Raw genomic sequence first — 19,725 nt, forward strand, 5'->3', positions numbered from 1 at the left:
GACCTCCGCCTGAAGCTAAGAGTGAAGGAACACTGTGGAAACTAAAAAAGTGTGTGTATGGACTGGCAGATGCATCACTCTACTGGTACAACAAAGTCAAGGTTACAATGCTGAATACAGGTGGGAAAATATCACAAGTGGATCCTGCAGTCTTCTATTGGCTTGATCAAGACTGCAATGTGACTGGAGTACTTGCCTGTCATGTTACTGACTATCTGGGGTGGCTCACAGACATTTGCTACAACTGTGATTCCACACCTCAAAACTGTTTTCTAGGTCGGCCGTGAGGAGCATGATCATTTTTGTTATGTTGGCATAGAGTTAATTACAGTTGCTGGAACAGTACTGATGCAACAGGAGGGCTTTATCAAGACTCTTCAAACCATCCACATGGATTCTTCAAGAACCGTACAAAGGAATTCCCCTCTCTGTGGAATTGAAGCTGATCAATTGAGGTCAAAGATAGGACACATTTCATAGGTTGATAGACAGAGTAGACCTGATGTAATGTTTGATGGTTGCAACTTGGCATCTAACACAAAACACAAAACATGCGAACAAAGTTGTTCGTAAACTGAAATGACAACAAGTGACTTTAAAGTTTCAGCATGTTGGATAAGATGACTCTTTGAAACTAGTTGTCTTCAGTGATGCTTCGCTGGGGAACCTTACAGATGGAGGCACACAAGGTGCACATCTAATCGTGTTAATGGGTGAAGGAGGAAGATTCTCACCTATCTGTTGGCAGTCAAAAAGGATCCGAAGGGTTGTCCAAAGCGGACTTGCTGGAGAAACCCTTATTCTTGGGGATGGAATTGACCATGCTATCTTTCTTGCAACTCTGTTCTCAGAGCTTACCACTGGTGAGACAAAAATGCACTTTCTACCTGTAGTTTGTCACTTACAACTACTTATTAGTTGATGCTGTGAAGTCAACCAAGTCTGTCACAGAGAAAAGACTCAGCATCAAGGAACTTATTCAAGCACAGAGAATCCAGCGGATTCTGTGGTCAACCACAAAGGAACAGCTTGATGACTGTCTGACTTAAAAGGAGCATCCAGTCTTGTGCTCCGACAGGCTCTCAGTAATGGAAAATGGCAGCTTGAGTAATACAAATAAAAACTGTCACACAACCCATTTGTAGTAAGGAACTTGATTAATACTTGGACATTTAATTATGTTGTTGATGTTTTATTTGTCTTTAAAGAAAAGGGGGAGACTGTTAAGTTCTTGGCTTATGTATCCCTATATTTCTGTCATGGGCTATCGCTCAGTCATGGAAGCAGGAAGTCTAGTCTTTGATGGACCTGGCCTTGAGTGTAATGGCTACCTTTGTGGGTGTTCATACGGTATAGTAAACTTTGTTAAACTGGAACCTTGTCTTTGTGTCATTTCGAGTTAACACCCACATGCTTCAAGATGGCTACCATGCTTCCTGTACCCAAAAAGGCAAAGATAACTGAACTGAATGACTATCACCCCATTCTGTCATCATGAAGTGCTTTGAGAGACTAGTCAAGGATCATATCACCTCCACCTTACCTGTCACCCTAGACCCACTTCAGTTTGCATTCCGCCCTAACAGGTCCACAGACGATGCAATCGCCATCACACTGCACACTGCCCTATCCCATCTGGACAAGAAGAATACCTATGTAAGAATGCTGTTCATTGAGTACAGCTCAGCATTCAACACCATAGTGCCCTCCAAGCTCATCATCAAAGTGGAGGCCTCAACCCCGCCTGTGCAATTTGGTCCTGGACTTTCTGACGGGCTGCCCCCAGGTGGTGAAGGTAGGAAACAACATCTCCACCTCTGACCGCCAACACTGGGGCCCCACAAGGGTGCGTGCTCAGCCCCCTCCTGTACTCCCGTTTCACCCATGACTGAGTGGCCATGCACGCCTCCAACTCAATCATGAAGTTTTCAGATGACAACAGTCGTTGGCTTGATTGCCAACAACGACGAGACAGGCTGCAAGGAGGAGGTGAGGGCACTCGGAGTGTGGTTTCAGGAAAACAACCTCTCACTCAACATCAACAAAACAAAGGAGATGATGTTGGACTATCGCACCTCCCTATTCACATCAAAGGGACAGCAGTGGAGAAAATGGAAATAGGCTGTATCCCCGCCTGGTACGGCAACTGCTCTGCCCTCAACCACAAGGCTCTCCAGAGGGTGGTGCGGTCTGCACAGCGCATCACCGGGGGCAAACTACCTGCCCTCCATGACACCTATAGCACTCGATGTCACAGGAAGGAAAAAAAGGTAACCAAAGACAACAACCACCCGAGCCACTGCCTGTTCACACCGCTACCATCCAGAAGGCGAGGTCAGAACAGGTGCATCAAAGCTGGGACCGAAAGACTGAAGGACAGCTTCTATCTCAAGGCCATCAGACTGCTAAACAGCAATCACAAACTCAGAGAGGCTGCTGCCTACATGGAAACCCTATCACTGGCAACTTTAACAAATGGATCACGAATCACTAAACAATGCCACTTTATATAATACCACTTGAATAATGTTTACATGTCTGACATTACTCATATCATATATATATACTGTATTTTATACCATCTTATGCACCTTGCCTATGCCACTCTGCAATCGCTCATCCATATATTTATATCTTCATATTCTCATTCACCCTTTTTAGATTTGTGTGCATTAGGTAGTTGTTGGGGAATTGTTGGATCACTTGTTAGATATTACTGCACTGTCGGAACCAGAAGCACAAGCATTTCGCTAGTCTTGCATTAACATCTGCTAACCATGTGACCAATACAATTTGAACTGAAACTGCTACAAACATTTAATGAGCCTTATCCATGAGATATATGTTTCTGAAAAGGGAACGAGGATGTCCTGATTCAGTCTGACCTCATTAGCCATTATAAACTGTAAAAGACTACCGCTTTGACAAACCAGGGGACAGCTTACATAGTAATTGGCTAGTTTATACAATAATGCCATCTTACATTGGTGTGCTTTGATCCAAGTCAAAGCAATGTTCTGAGCCAATTTGTACTAACTGAACAAAATGGAATTTAATTTAGGCTCAGATATTGGCAGTTTCAAAGTACACCCTTCCCGCGATGCCAAACATCCCCAAAGGTACTTTTTCCTTTTCATGTAGAATTTTATAGATTAATTGGCGACCCAGTGTTTATGGCTGCTCCCATGAAGGAAGAGTCTTTAGAACAGATGAAAGAGCTCTATGGTTACCCTCTGATAAACAATAGGGGTCCCGTATGACTATCAGTGTGCCATTCATCCTGGTTGTAAAACGCTGTGAGTGAAATGTTGAGGTGGCTGTCGGCTGCAGGGCGGTGTGTAAGTGGTCCCAATGTACACTGAGAACGCCACGGTCCACATTTGACCTATTTGTGTGTGATGTGTGTATCATGGGAGGTTTTACAGGGCTGTTTTTGTACAGGATCTAAGGCACAGCACAGACACTGTGTAAGGTATGAGGGAATATATGGGCCTCCCATAGTGCTTGATGGAAGCATGTTAACCATTGGTATACTTATGTCGTTTTGTTCTAATCTGTCCTGAAGGACCATGAAAGATAATACTCAACCGACATGTTAATTGTCAACTGACATGTCGTCATTGCGTTACCTACCTTTTGCCTTTGGTCTACACTGAGGGTATCACAGAGTGAGGGAGTCAACCCAAATATAATTAAATCGAGAGAGCTGAAACCCTCTCTGACTCTTTCTCTCTCTACCTCTGCCCGCAGGTGTGCGGAGAGCATGCTGTGCGTGGTGCCCGACATCTCTGCCTTCCGTGAGGGCTGGCGCTGGGTGCGGCAGCCGGTGCAGGTGCCCGTCACGCTGGTGCGAAACGACGGGATCATCTACTCCACCACACTCACCTTCACCTACACGCCGGAGCCCGGGCCGCGGCCGCACTGCAACGCCGCCGGAGCCATCCTGCGGGCGGGCAGCGACCGCCTGCTCACGGCTAGCAGCAACATCGCTAACAACAGCGACGCTAACAACACCTACGGCCCCAACGGCTCCAACGCAGGAGTCACGTCCTCTTCCACGGCCGCCACCGTGGTGTCCTAACACACACACACTTATACACACAATATGCCTTGAGAGCAAAACGTACCACATGGTAAGAAAAGACTACAAAGTAAACGGACTCTCTAAAAGTGCTGCATATTGATTTTGGATACAAGAAAAGAAGCTGAAATAGGAAATTGGTCGGACAAAAGGGAGGAAGAGGAGGAATTTGAAGGAAAGAATGATGTCAAAAGTTGTCAACCAACGGAAATAAGACAAACTGTGCGGAACTCCTCACCGCTACCATCTTGTCTCTGGTGTTGGAGCTGTGGAATAAGTTCCTATTGGCTCAGAGTACCAGCGCCTTTGACGGCCGTAAGAAAATCGATACCACAACAGCGATGCATCTGCCACATGTATAAAATGTTAACATAAAAGGATAGTTTTTGTGCCCCCCCCCCCCCCCTCCGATCATTTTTTTCCTCCTTTGTTTTTATATGTTGCGTTAGTTTGTGTATGTTTCTGTAAAGGGGGTGAGATGTATCGTTGTTGGAGGGAGAGTGAGGATTGGGTATAGAGGGACACATATAAAAACGTGATGATAACAGTTTTTATGGACCAAGGATCTCGTATAAGCTTTAGTAAAGGTACATTTTCTCCATACCTTTTTTTGTATGAAATATATAGTACACTTTTGTTACCAAATAGTTTCTATTCTCACCCTCCTAGCTTTGGCCTTTTTTGGGGGGGGGCCAAATCCTGACCTGGCTTGTGTATTATAGCTACCCTTATCTCCGTCAAACGCCTGCTCCCCCCCCCCCGGTCTTTTGGACAGAACGTTCAATTTTTGATACTTTGCTCTTAAAAAAAAAAAGACTAAAGTCTGGGGATTTCTTTTTGTTTTGTTTACCTAACCGAAGGTTTGGTTTGTGTTAGGAAGTGACCTCAGCAGGCCTAATTTTGGATTCTCATTAGTTTTTATGAAGTCTTTAAAAAGAAAAGCTTTAAGCAATGCCTCTGCCTTGTCTGAAATACTCTGTGTGTGCTACTAGCTATGTTTCCTTCGGAAATTACATGTCTGTACATCACACAAGGAGCCATAGCGAAGTCCGCAGAATTCTTCCATTGTATTTCAAACTTTCAAAAACTCGACTTCCACTACCAGTTACAAAATAGTTTCTCATTTCCACATACATTTTATGATTCTAGTCATCAAATTGAAAAGGTAGCCTTAGAACTGTATATTATTACTGTGCACACAGTCAGAAGAAATCGTGTCATATATCCCATGTTGAGATCATGCTGATGTATTGGTCGCCACAGAAGTATCTGACTACGTCTTGAAATATGTCAGTCCGTATACTGTCTCAACAGGCCTTGGTGTCTTCCTGTGTATAGTTCTCGTGGTATTTAAAACTTCCATTGTTTTGAGAAAGCAGAAAAGACAGACACTTCCAATTTGATGTGGCCTTACCGCTAACTTAAATGTCAAAGAGAACCGATACCCTTCCAACGACCTGCCCTTTCCATTTACGTAAATTCCAAGAACATGTGTGTTGCAAAAACAGTCTGTCTGTCTCATCACCACTTGTTAAGTTGTTTCATTGGACTATATTACCCATAATGCAATCCATCTGCCACTGTTCCAAAACCACATTGTCAGCCTTCTGGAAGATTTGTGGGCCTTTTTAAGGATAATATTAACTCTGTTCAGTGTACAAGTACAACACTTATATAAATGATGTACTTTATTATCACAGTGCCCTGCTTTCTCCATTTAGGCATGGATACATTGTCTTGTGAGGACTTTGAGCTCCTCTGTTTGGCCTCCTAAAAGCCTTTCAACTAACGTCCTATGGTTTTTGACCTTACACAACAATTACATGTACATTGTAAAACTCGCTTTCTGAAAGTAGCCACACTCACCGGCTGTATTTATGGTGATCAAGTCTCCTGTTAGAATTAATAAGGCCTTCTAGATGTGTGTCTGTGTTATTGAATATGTGTATTTGGAAAAACGTACAGCAATATTGTACAGGTCATGTCGTCGTGTCTCTTGGGGTTTGTCTGCCTGACCACTAGTTCACCAGCCTGTGTGTGTGGTGGTGGGGGCGTTGTGTGTGTGTGTGTGTGTGTGTGAGAGCGAGTGTGTGTTTGGCTCCTCTGTGTAGTCTAACAATGGATTCAGTGAGTGAGACTCGCTCCATTTCAAAATGTGGTTGGGTGGGTGGGTGCGTGGATGCGTACGCCGTTGTAAACAATCAATGCTCTTGTAAAGATGGACTTTGAAGATTGTTTGGGTCCCGCGCCGTCTTCCGACTTGATCCAAATATAAAACAAGTGATTGTTTCTCTCTCATTGTTGGAAATAATATGTGGATCAACAAAATTTAAAAAAAGAAAAAGGCAATACTTTGATCATTTAGTATTACAGTGGAACTGTATATACTTCCGGGAAGAACTATGATGCTTTAACTTGAATGTCTGCTTATTAATTAAGAAGTATTTCTGGCCAATGTCATTCATGTACCCATTTAACAGTCATAACCCTTTAATAATAGGGAACAAAAAAGTGCTCTATTTACACCCCCCCCCCCCCAAATGCAAACTTAAGGGATGCTTTCCCCCCCTCCCTATTTAGATTCTTCCCGCCCCCTCTATTTTTTTCCAGCCATTGATGTTAATGTAAACAGTGTAATAATATTGATATTATTTTAAATTATTGGTATAAAGTTTCCCCCTTTTGTCTTATTTTATGTCAAAGAAATAAGTGCATTATTGCCCTTGCTGCCTAGTTTGGCCTGGGTTGTCAATTTACAAAAGGTCGGTCCAGCAACAGTTGTACTTTTTCTAATGAATTAAAGCATGGGTGTATCAACCTAAATTGAACATTTTGTAGCATCAAACCAACATGAGCTTTGTCACTAATCACCTTAATATGGACTTTTTTTTACACAACAAAGAGAAATGCTACTGGCCTTTCTTAACCCTTTACTCTATTGTGATATGTTAATAAGGTGGTCACCAAATATGTTTGGGTTTTGCGCAGTGTTTTCATTGTGCCCGTTTCAGCTGGTAGAGGCGAGCTTATCTCTTAGATATCAAAGTGAGTTTGGGAACGCCTCTCTAATGCCTAAGGCGTCCTCCAGTCAGTCGACCTGTCATTCTGCTTGTGTTATTATATTTCTGTTGTCTCTCTGGGCTCCACCCTGCCTGCTCCTTACGTTTCTCACTGATGCCCGAGTGAGTTTGGAAGGAAGTGGCATTGCGCTGTATCTCTTAAACAGTGGAAGGGTCGTGCGTATTCTCATATCTCTCTTTGATCCTCTTTGCTGGGTCATGTTCAGTAGGCGGGAAATGTAATGAAATGTTTGCAACGGTGTGCCCTAATGAACATGACACTGGTTGAACGGTTTACATGTACTCTATAGAACAGTGGAGGCGGCATGGCGGATTGGAGCAGGAGGAGAGGGTGGGTCCAGAGAACCAACTATTATGGTCAAGAAGCGCATCAGTGCTCCCCTTCCTCAGGTTTCACTCAACAAGGGGAAGGCAGCTCTCCCCCCTACAGGGGGTGGAATGTTGTTACGTGGCTTTTTATTATCTGAGCAAACTTTAGCAACATGGTAACTAAAGCTCACCCAGCAAAATACAAAATATTCTCCAACTTGTGTGATGCTTTTTGAAAATACTGTATACACACCGGTTTTCATTTTTCGGTCAGTCCATATTGTTTGTTTTGTTCTTCCAAAAGCAGCTGTTGTTTTTAGTTGTTGTAACGAGCTCTGAACAATGTATGTATGTATGTATCCTCTAATATACCAAATGTCTTTTTATAACGTAGATTTCTCATGCACTGCTAAACGAAACAGGACAGAGCGAGAGGCAGCTGTAAATAAATGAAAAGGCGTGTTGGAGCAGCCTTTCCTCTGTTGCACTCGGCCTGACATTCTCCCCAAGACTATTAGCTGGCTGCACTATGAAGTTCTTTACGCTTCTCTCTTTCTTTCCGTCTCTCCTCTGTCTGTGTACGTACATTTTGACTTTCCCTCTCATCCCTTTACACTCTTTGCTCTGTACGCTTGGCTTTGCTGCAGTCTGTTTTCTTACCCTTCCTTTCCTTACTTTTTCCCCCTCACACACTGTCTCTCTCTCCTTTCTCACTCTCTCTGTCTCTCTCTGTGTGTAATGTTGTAGTAATGTTAAGCAGAGTGTCAGTGTGGTAGTATACTCAGTGCTTAAAGGGTTGCCGATGGTAGAAACCTGTGCAGTTTGTAACATTTTAGCAATAACGTGAAAACAAGGGGACTGTTTGTTTCAGTTTTTTGTACATATTGCAGTTCCAGTTCATGCTCAAATCCATGTCATTAAAAAAAAAATTACTTGCAATATTGGCATAAAAAAAATCAAGAAATAAAAAGTGACAGAATTATGTGTGAAATTAAATGTGTCGTTAACTATATGTATTTTTATGTTCGAGGACCTCAAGTATGCAAAACAAAAACATGGTAATATCCTCATAAACGGCTGACTTAGGCAGTTTGAACAGTAACAAAGCAGACACTCCGCCACTGATTTGGTAAACCTCTCAGGGATGGGGAAATGGAACCATGCTTTTGAGGCCATAGTGTTTTTTTATTATATTTTTTACAGTTGCATTGTTTACAAACAAAGGAGCAAAACAAGTTTATATTTTGGGTTCTGATGGCGTACGACAGTTGAACTCAGCTCGTGAGGCATCTACAAGGTATATTCTTCAAGAATCAACGGGTGTATCATTCATTTAAAATGTCTAAAACTGGATGGAGCAACTGCAGATTGTCCCCTTTTAAGCACAGCAAATAGTCCGTCTGTGAAGTAACACCACTCAGCATTTGTTTGTACAACCTGTGCCTCTGAACCAGCTCAGAGGTGAGTGTTTGTTTTTGCTTCTCATGAGCTTCGTCTCCAAGAACCACTGGCCCTTGCAGTGTAAGCAAGTGCAATCCATCGGCACCTTCTTACTCAGGGATTTGAAAGGGCCCCACCAGACGCTATATACTTTTAATATTCAATTTCCTTTTTCGGGTTATGTATTCCAATGCAAATCTGATAGCAATTTACCTTAGAGAGCAATGCTACAACTATACAATTAAAATGGACTTAATGCTACAAGAAAACAAGGTAAAAAAAAAATGACACAGTATGTTACATTTGCGCTGCAGTATATTTTACATCCCAAGTCAACAGAGACCAGGTGGGGTGTGATTGACAGGTAGTGCCGGGAAACATCTCTTTGAAGTAGGGGGACAGACAGGTGCACAGTCCCACACCTTGATAAGGCGACGAGTCATGTAACCCACAGTACTACATTTGGCACAACGATGAAAAAGCACGCTGACTGGGTCAAGAAAGAGAAAACACGACTGTTTTGTACACTAATGACTTGTTTTAGAGCGTGGCACTGTGCTACAAGGCTAGGACACAAAATAATGCGCAACTGCCTGGAATGGCAGTGATTTAAGTCAGGAAGTGTTTACACATTTGTTGCACTGCCTGTAAAAGGAGGTCACAGAGGTATGGGAAGTTTTAAATATCTTGGGGGAACGTGGTGTCATGATTGGGCTGTGGTTTGAAGCTTTCAAGTCCTTGACAAGAATGTATCCAAAGACAATTTTAGAGCAAAGTGGAGCAGAACACACACATGGGTTTATGAAGTACATCCAAGGGCATTCTGCTTTGAATGCACATGGGGGGAGATGGAGAGGTTCTGTAAAGGGGGACTGTGACGATTGTACTCATTGGGGGGGCAGTACTGAATGTAAACCTCTTTGCCGTAGACATGACCTAGCCATGTTCTCTCACGGTCCCTGTGAATGCAGCATATAGGGTGGTACTGTATACATCAGAGTTTTAATCAGGTGCCACCGTTCCTCAGTCTTTTATAGTTTGTTTACCGTTAGTTCTTTTAAAGTCGTATCATCACCTCCTTGTTAAAAACTCTGGCTGATTTTCTCAGTTTCATGAAGTCAACATGCTTATGGTTGGATTATCCTGTCTTCGCAATGGCGGAAATATTATCATCGACTCTTTCACTGGGATCCTCTCGATACATACACGGGGTGTATGAGGATAACCTTCCTAATATTGGGTTGCACCCACATCTCCACTCAGGACAGCCTAATTTCATCAGGGCATGGACTCTACAAGGTGTCGAAAGCGTTCCCAAGGGATGCTTCCCACAGTTGTGTGAAGTTGGCTGGATGTCCTTTTGGTGGTGGACCAGTCTTAATACACAAGGGAAACTGTTGAGTATGAAACTACCATACTACCATGCCCCATTCAAAGGACTGTAACCTTTTATTTAACTAGGCAAGTCACTTAAGAACAAATTCTTATTTACAATGACGGCCTAACCCTTCCAAACCCGGAGGACACTTGGCCAATTATGTGCCGCCCTATGGACTCCGAATCACGGCCGGATGTGATACAGCCACAATCCATGTCTCAAGGCTTAAAAATGATTATTTAACCTGCCTTGTCCACTTCATCTACACTGATTGGAGTAGATTTAACAGGTGACATTGAATAAGGGATCATAGCTTTCACCTGGGTCATGGAAAAGGAAGGTGTTCCTAATGGTTTGCAGTGTACATGTCCACTCTCACAGGCATGGGGACTTTGAAGTGGAAAGGAGGCATGACCTTAACAGAGACCAAAATCTCATGGTGGGGGGGACCACACTTTGGACAGGCCACCCCGCCTTCATGACCACTACCTACTTCTGACTGGTCGATGATGGCAAAGGAAGCTAAGCCTGAGCGGAGCCACGGATACTACTGTATGTGAAGCGCGTGCTATTACCACTGGATGGCGTGTGCCCGTTCCCTCCGCTCCTCATCCCTCCTCTTCCTCCCCCTCTCCCCGTCCCCGTCCCGATCCTACTCCCAGCCCCCCTCCTGACCCCACCGCCCTTGGGGCAGCTACAGCAGGTGAAGGTGGACAGAATCCCTTGGCGGAAACGGTTATTCATGAAGCAGTATATAATGGGGTTGACACAAGCCGAGGTGTACGACAACAGGTGGATGAAGGATATCGGCGCCCCCGAGAGGAGCTTGTCGGCAGAGCGGCGGTCGAAGGCCCTCCAGGCATTTGCGGCAAACACGGGTGTCCAGCAGAGCAAGAAGAGACAGACGATGACCAGGAGCATGCGGATCACGCGCTTCTTAGCCATCAGGTTAGAGGTGGAGCTGTTGCTGCACACACGGCTCAGCGTGGACTTAGCGCTGCCCGTGCTGTCTCTGATTTTGATGGTCACGTTAGGGCTGTGGGTCGACAGAGGGCTCTGGAGGTGGGCAAGCTCGCCCTTCTTGGCAGGCTGGAGGTAACAGCCGTCGTTGTCGCCGGGTTTGATGCTGCCCGTGCTGCACTGTCTGTCTGTGATGGATCATAACAGCAGATATGAATACAAATGAACATGAACGAAAATGGTATTTCCCTAAATAACAATTACAAATGATAAAGCTGGATATAATAATGTTAAGGAAATCATCTCTGCGAGAGATATTAAGCAGAGACATGAATAATGTCCCTGTACAAATTGGATTTACCAAAGATTAGCCAATTGTACATGATTGCCAATAAGGTTGCAACAAAATGTAGATGACATGATGGCCAGAGCTGCACATTTTCAAGAGTCAGTTGAGGTAAACGTACCTCTGCTGGACTTCCTGTTGGTCATCTCAAACTTAATGCCCCTGTAGAGCTCAAGGGAGATGAGCCCGTAGGCTGTCATCATCACGATCCCAGGGACCAGGAAGAGGAGCAGCAGCAGGGACACGTACCTGGGAGGAACAACAGGTCCATGGGGTCACCAGATTGGTCAAAAGCAGGTAAGTGTGCGTTCAGTATATCAAAGTGTTCCGACCTGACAGAGAACAGCTTTCTGAGCTCAACAATGACCTACCTCCTCATAGCTAAGTATATATCTAACAGACCAACAACATCACTGAATTAGATACTTTAACCCCCAAAAAGTAATAGACATGAATTTAATTTAATCTTTTGAGCATACTTCTCCATTATTTACAGAGAAAAATCACCTAACGGCTGAAACCTCTCTTTGTTATGGTGGGCAGACGAAAAAAGTATCTCATCTCTAAAGTATCTCTCCTCTCACCAGGACTGCTGGATGACATCACTGGGCCAGACCAGGCGGCACATGTTGCCGGTGCTGTTGTTAACCCGGGTGAAGGGCACCAGAGTGCTGGAGATGAGGTAGGGCAGCATGAGCAGGAAGCTCACCACCCAGGTGGCAGAGATGACCTTGGCAGCGTGGGACTTGGTTTGCCAGGTACGGGAGGTCAAGGGGTTGCAGATTGCACTGTAGCGCTCCAGAGAAATGGCCACCAGGTTGAAGGTAGAGACACTCACCGAGATACCTGGAGGGATGACAACGAATAACTGTCCTTGATACCACACGAGTATAGATTCTAATTAATAGATCGATAACAAACAAGCATGTAGCCTACATTAGCATGTTGTACTGCAATGATTTTGCATGGCTAAATATTTTACAGTGTACAGTGTAGTAAATATGTAAAATGTTAGTTATTAATATAGAAATATGTAACAGTGTCGTAGATATGTAGAATCTCAATGTAGCCTCGTGTGATTGTGATTTGGAGGCTTGCCAGACCAGGTTAAGGTGACAATTCAAGGGATAATCTGTAGTTCAAACAACAGCAAGGCAGTCACCCTGCCGCTGTTTCGGTAAACAGCTGAGGAAGAGGGCTGGAGAAATGTAACCAATCTCAAATTCATAGACAGAGTTATGGATGACCACCTATGATAGCCACATAAAAATGTAAACTGTGTTTTAAGGCTATACAGTGTTTGTTTACAATTACATTGTTTACAAACAATGGAATAAAACAAGTTTATATTTTGGGTTATGTTGGAATCCGACAGAACTAAGCTAATGAGGAATTTATAAATGATATTCTTCAAGTATCAGGGTAGAAACAGTACCCTCCATAATTATTGGGATGGGCAAGCTTTTTTTCTTCTTTTGTCTCTATACTCCAAAAGTTTGGATTTTAAATCAAACAATGACTATGAGGTTAAGTGCAAACTGCCAGCTTTAATTTTAGGGTATTTTCATCCATATCGGATGAACCATTTAGAAATGACAGCACTTTTTGTACATAGTCCCCCTATTTTAGGGGAGGAAAGGTTTTGGGACACATTCACTTATGTGTATTAAAGTAGGAAAAGTTAAGTATTTGGTCCCATATTCATAGCACGCAATGACTACATCAAGCTTGTGACGACAAATTTGTTTGATGCATTAGCTCTTTGTTTTGGTTGTGTTTCAGACTATTAGAAATGTGCCCAATAGAAATGAATGGTAAACAATCTACTGTGTCATTTTGGAGTCACTTTTATTGTAAATAAGATTAGAATATGTTTCATTTCTACATTAATGTGGATGCTGCCTAGATTATAGATAATCCTGAATGAATTGTGAATAATGACTTTACGAGCGTGTAGAGACAGAGCACTCAGCTAACATATGGAATTGTTTTAAGATGGTCATGCCATGGATAATTTAGTAATTTGATTTAGAATTTTAGGACCCCTTTAGGTAAAAATAATATATACAAAACAAATATTTGATAATATATTGAATTTGGCCTTTACTACTATAGCCCATAGAAACGCATTGAATAACTCACAAATGGCAAAAAAAAATACAGTCAAAAAATGTATCATAAGGAATAAGGTTTTGAAGTGTCTGTCCAATATCTAGAATATATTTGATGGCACATATTTAACCCCTTAGTTTTGTGGAAACAAAAATAACTCCATACTTCAATTAGTTTGTATGGGTTACCTTCAGACAAGTCCTGTGGCACTTGCAAAACCGAGAACACCATCATTTCCGTGAGTCTCCCCTTTCCATAGAGTGGTCACAATAGTTTTGTAGGTGAAACCGTTCAGATGTTTTCATGAGAAACGATTTTTGGGATGTCTAATGGTCAGACAAATACCGGTGTAGCTCGGCCACCTTCCACCGCAGATGTGGAAGGCCGACATAGGCGGATTTGATGGTTTGAGACGCAGCCCATGCAATTTTTTTTTTTTTTACATTTATGGATTTTCATGGGGATTTTTTTAAATGTATTGTTACTTAGATTGCGCACGAGTGCATCAATAGACTCTTCAGGATTAACCAGTGGAAGTTAACAAACTTACAGAGTAATAGTAACAACGGCACATCTAAATAAATACACATTACCGTGGATGTACCGGTGTATTTCACGTTAAACTCTGTGACAGATGAGTTATTAATCTCTACTGACATGGCCGTGATCTCACCACTCACGGATCCCCGAACAAACAGTGTGAACTAACTACTAACAAATACCACGATAGAAAATGTTCCCAAAAGGCAATCACGAAAAATAAATCCAGCTAATACAAATGCATATACCTAGGATTTATCCATACAATATCTAGGCAGGAAATATTGTTGAAAAACATTGGAACTACAAGAGCACTTGAAGATACAGCTATGCATCGAGCTACTGTATCTGGAACCTATATATCCATACAACATCCAGACATAAAGTTCAATGGAATGTTTTCAACAAGATATGAACCATGAGAACAGTACAGCCTTGACTTTAAATGCCTCTAGAGAATGGATCCTCAACTATATAGCTTCATTGATATTTCTATGCCTGAGAGTCTAAAGTTATTGTTTTTTTGACAAGTGTCTCAAACATCACTCTTCTACCATGTTATTTTTCTTCCTCTTATTGCCTTGTGGCCTGGACCTTTTCTGCTCAGAATAAATGGCTCCTTAAATCAGGAGGCAGGGCCAGTACGTTCACAGCCCGGGCGGCGTTAAGGCAACGCAGCCGCGGCTATAGCCACCAAATTACTTTATTTGGTGTCTCTTCACACCAGGCACCAGGTCAGAGCCTAAATGGAGGTGGTATTGGCTCAATGGATTCTGGCATCTGCTTCGTTGTTGATTCTACATTATTAGCCTACAGCCCACTCCAGTGTGTTCATGGTAGGTCGGTGAGTGAGTGGCTGAAGCTGAAAGGAATCTTCTGTACGTGGCTATGTGGACAGAACCTACTCTACTCACTCCCCTTACTTGACCCTTTGAAATGAGTGACAGCAGTGTAGTAGACAATAACAAGATAAGACCACGATTAACTATGCAGCACAGAAGATGACAAGAGTATGTAAACACATCCTATTGCAATAACACAGAAATCCCTAACAGACAAACACACTACATGGTCATGGAGACCGGGGCCCGTATCCACAAAGCATCTCAGAGTAGGAGTGCTGATCTAGGATCTATCCATAGAATCTTATTCTTTATGATCTATAAGGTAAAACTGTTCCTAGGTCAGCACTCCTACTCTGAGATGCTTTGTGAATACGGGCCCAGGTCAGGACCTGTGTACAGTACACCCACCGGACTCACCCATGAAGTACATGGCCACCTTGCAGATGCCCGAGCTGAACACAAAGTCCCTCATGAGGTTGGGGATGAGGGTGAAGGGCATGCAGAAGAGGCAGAGCATCAGGTCACTGGCGGCCAGGGAGAGCAGGAACAGGTTGGTGACTGTGCGCATGTGGCGGTTCCTCACCAGCACAGCGATGATCAGGCTGTTACCCAGCACGCTGACCAGGAAGATGAGGCAGTAGAGGAAGATGCGCACCGTCTGGTTCAAATCTATAGGGAGGAGAGAAAGACAGTCAGCATCATTGTTCTTATAATTGCCCTTATCATCAGACGTCATCATCACCAAGACCATCAGCTTCATCATTGTTTTCATTGTCATCGTCAATGTTATCGTTATTATCAACATCTTCTTAATCATTATCATCAATATTATCAGACAATTATTATCATAAACATTATCATCATCATTATTATTAAGATCATCACCATCATTATCCATATTATCATTACCTTCAAATAATCAATTTGTTAGGTCTATCTGCTTTCAATGACATGGCCCTAGTTGTGTAAAGAGGGTGAAATTAATGTATTCTAATTAGATTGTAAAATATTCTATTATACAGTTGAAGTCAGAAGTTTACATACACCTTAGCCAAGTACATTTAAACTCAGTTTTTCACAATTCCTGACATTTAATCCTAGTAAAATTCCATGTCTCAGGTCAGTTAGGATCACCACTTTATTTTAATAGTAGTAGAGATTATGATTTATTTCAGCATTTATTTATTTCATCACATTCCCAGTGGGTCAGAAGTTCACATACACTCAATTAGTATTTGGTAGCATTGCCTTTAAATTGTTTAACTTGGGTCAAACATTTTGGGTAGCCTTCCACAAGCTTCCCACAATAAGTTGGGTGAATTTTGACCCATTCCTCCTGACAGAGCTGGTGTAACTGAGTCAGGGTTTGTAAGGCCTCCTTGCTTGCACATGGTTTTTAGTTCTCTCCACAAATGTCCCATATGATTGAGGTCAGAGCTTTGTGATGGCCACTCCAATACCTTGACTTTGTTGTCCTTAAGCCATTTTGCCACAACTTTGGAAGCATGCTTGGGGTCATTGTCCATTTGGAAGACCCATTTGCAACCAAGCTTTAACTTCCTGACTGATTTCTTGAGATGTTGCTTCAATATATCCACGTAATTTTCCTGCCTCATGATATCATCTATTTTGTGAAGTGCACCAGTTCCTCCCGCAGCAAAGCACCCCCAAAACATGATGCTGCCACCCCATGCTTCACGGTTGGGATGGTGTTCTTCAGCTTGCAGTCCTCCCCCTTTTTCCTACAAACATAACAATGGTCATTATGGCCAAACAGTTCTATTTTTGTTTCATCCGACTAGATGACATTTCTCCAAAAAGTACAATCTTTGTCCCCATGTGCAGTTGCAAACTGTAGTCTGGCTTTTTTATGGCGATTTTGGAGCAGTGGTTTCTTCCTTGCTGAGTGGTCTTTCAGGCTATGTCAATATAAGACTCGTTTTACTGTGGATATAGATACTTTTGTACCTGCTTCCTCTGGCATCTTCACAGGGTCCTTTGCTGTTGTTCTGGGACTGATTTGCACTTTTCGCACCAAAGTATGTTAATCTCTAGGAGACAGAACGCGTCTCCTTCCTGAGCGGCATGATGGCTGCGTGGTCCCATGGTGTTTATACTTGCGTACTATTGCTTGTACAGATGAACGTGGTGCCTTCAGGAGTTTGGAAATTGCTCCCAAGGATGAACCAGACTTGTGGAGGTCTACAATTGGTTTCTTAGCTGATTTCTTTTGATTTTCCCATGATGTCAAGCAAAGAGGCACTGAGTTTGAAGGTAGGCCTTGAAATACATCCATAGGTATACCTCCAATTGACTCAAATGATGTCAATTAGCCTATCAGAAGCTTCTAAAGCCATTACATAATTTTCTGGAATTTTCCAAGCTGTTTAAAGGCACAGTCAACTTAGTGTATGTAAACCTCTGACCCACTGAAATTGTGATACAGTGAATTCTAAGTGAAATAATCTGTCTGTAAACAGTTGTTGGATTACTTGTGTCATGCACACAGTAGATGTCCTAACCGACTTGTCAAAACTATAGTTTGTTTACAAGAAATTTGTTGCGTGGTTGAAAAACGAGTTTTACTGACTACAACCTAAGTGTATGTAAACTTCTGACTTCAACTGTACATTTTTTCTCAATCATGTACAATAATTTTTTGGAATAATGTTGCTGATTTTCAAAACAGAGTCCACAAGACACAGAACTCTGTGGCCTTTTGCAACAAAGTAAATGGCTTCTCAAAACATGAATACAATCATCAAAACTATAGTTTACTGTCAAAATTGCAAATACATTCATCAAAAGAACACAAGTGCCTGCAAATAGATTAATGCAATCATACTTATCTATTGAATCCAAGCGGACAAAACAAAAAGTTAGTCTGTCTTTCAAAAATCCCAGTAGATCAATACATTTTCTTTGCTGTCAATAAATCATGATGATCAAAATTGGAAGTACAACTATCCAAAGGTACAGAGTTATGGGCAATTACTCTCCTTTAATGCACATTTCACCAAACAATTTCATACACATCAAATCAAATATTACAAATATTACACAATTGCATGTATTCAATACGTAGGCTCGTTTACTCAGTTTTCGTTGACTTTCCATTGGCACACAGAAACACAATACACAGTAGAAATAAGGCAAGGTGAATACAATGGAGGAAAAACACAACTGATATGTATGAATATATAGGCCTCAATGTACACTAAAGCAAAGCTCTACAATGGAAGGGCACAATATCGGAGATGATGATTTCGGAGTATAGCAAAGTTTCTTAGAAGTAACCCAACTTCATTCTTTGCCTATCTGCCTGGATCTTTCTATCTTTCCCTATATTGTACATGGTATGACACTGATGAGGTGATTTTAAGCATGTTGTGCAGTAGCATTTACTGATGAACACAATTGAACACATTCTCTTGTGATGAAAACAATGTGTTAATATTCTGTGAACTAAACACAGGCTTAAAAGTGAGTTGTTGTTGTTTTTAAATCCACTGATGACATTTGTATTTAAAGTTCTGCAGAATGTGGTCTAAGATATGCAAGGCAAGTACAAAGGAAAGAAAATTACCAGAAGCTCTGTAAATGTAGGCTATTAGCGTTTGGTCATTGCTGTACTACAGGCCAAAATATAGATAGGTTACGTTTCAACACAGATCCCAAAATAGCTTTTACACAATTGAGAAAAACTTTAAATATAAATGCTTGTTCCTTACTCATCCAGGATTATTTTAGAACTACCGTTAGTAGGCTAAAGGCAATTCATTTGTAATTCAATTGGAGTCCGTTCTGGCTGGCTGCATTACTCAGGGGAAGAATGTGTGCAAATGTGGGGTTTGAATTAGCAAAATATTGGATTCATTGTATAGCCTATCAGCTCCGCCTAATTTCAATGATAATTCAGAGATCATTTCAGTCAATGTAACACTAAGAGCTACTGTAGCCTATCAGACAACTACGTGTTGACCTGATACTAAGTTGTAATCGTGTGTTAATTAATTCATGTCAAAATTTAAATAAAGATATTCACTCCATCCAAGCAGAGGAGCCGAAAGAACGCATGCTATTTCAACCGCGCGTAAATGCATCGTTTGGGGTGTCCAAAGGGTCGCTCTCAATGCGCAGGTTCGCATAATAATAACAATAAAAAGATTACTAACATTTTGAAATATGGATGATTTGGGACAAAATGCATTTTCGCAGGTTTGTGTAACAGACGGGGGGGGGGTGTTATGACTTTAAAATAAACGGTTTCATGGCTTAAAAATAACACATGCTACATTGTTAATACTTTGCATCAATATCTCCACTAAAAACATGTTTTTTTTATTTAAAATATATACAATTAGACAGTGACTTTTTGTAAATTTAACTTCCCCCACATGTATGATTATCATTTGGATTGGTTACCTTTCGGTTCCGGCCGCGTCTGGCTTTCATCGTCGCACTCCGACACATTCTTGATTCCAAAGTCACATAATATCTTATAAAGATTAGTGGAGTTTTTGAGCATATCATGCAATGTAAATGCCTCCATTTTAGCTTTTCTATGTTATTTTGTCTGATGCATAAACTGAAATGAGGTTATGCAAAGGAACCCATTCCGTACAAACTTGATA

General features: G+C 42.0%; 2 protein-coding genes across 6 annotated transcripts in view; one reads left to right on the top strand and one right to left on the bottom strand.

The window, feature by feature from the left end:
* Nucleotides 1-8,454, top strand: part of LOC135510743 (recombining binding protein suppressor of hairless) — an 87,018-nt gene extending 78,564 nt beyond the window's left edge. For all 5 annotated transcript variants that reach the window (XM_064931910.1, XM_064931911.1, XM_064931915.1 and 2 more), the window contains one exon: nucleotides 3,751-8,454. In XM_064931910.1, coding sequence (XP_064787982.1) covers nucleotides 3,751-4,081 — 331 coding nt within the window. In that variant the 3' untranslated portion in view covers nucleotides 4,082-8,454. The remainder of the gene's footprint in view (nucleotides 1-3,750) is intronic.
* Nucleotides 8,455-10,481: 2,027 nt separating this feature from the next.
* Nucleotides 10,482-19,643, bottom strand: LOC135509956 (cholecystokinin receptor type A-like). Its single transcript, XM_064930777.1, has 5 exons — nucleotides 19,517-19,643; nucleotides 15,509-15,760; nucleotides 12,179-12,440; nucleotides 11,716-11,843; nucleotides 10,482-11,436 (listed from the first exon to the last, which is right to left on the bottom strand). The coding sequence occupies exons 1-5, from the start codon at nucleotides 19,641-19,643 to the stop codon at nucleotides 10,811-10,813; spliced, it is 1,395 nt and encodes a 464-aa protein (XP_064786849.1). The 3' UTR covers nucleotides 10,482-10,810.
* Nucleotides 19,644-19,725: the final 82 nt, after the last annotated feature.

Source organism: Oncorhynchus masou, chromosome 23 (genome assembly GCF_036934945.1).
Source record: "Oncorhynchus masou masou isolate Uvic2021 chromosome 23, UVic_Omas_1.1, whole genome shotgun sequence".
Taxonomy (NCBI): Eukaryota; Metazoa; Chordata; class Actinopteri; order Salmoniformes; family Salmonidae; genus Oncorhynchus; species Oncorhynchus masou.

Excerpts from the sequence above, each read along its gene's own strand:
- LOC135509956 (XM_064930777.1), bottom strand. The coding sequence starts at position 19,643 with ATGGAGGCATTTACATTGCATGATATGCTCAAAAACTCCACTAATCTT. Across the intron at positions 15,761-19,516 it reads GACGCGGCCGGAACCGAAAG|ATTTGAACCAGACGGTGCGC; the intron begins GTAACCAATCCA and ends TCCTCCCTATAG. Across the intron at positions 11,437-11,715 it reads CAACAGGAAGTCCAGCAGAG|ACAGACAGTGCAGCACGGGC; the intron begins GTACGTTTACCT and ends GATCCATCACAG.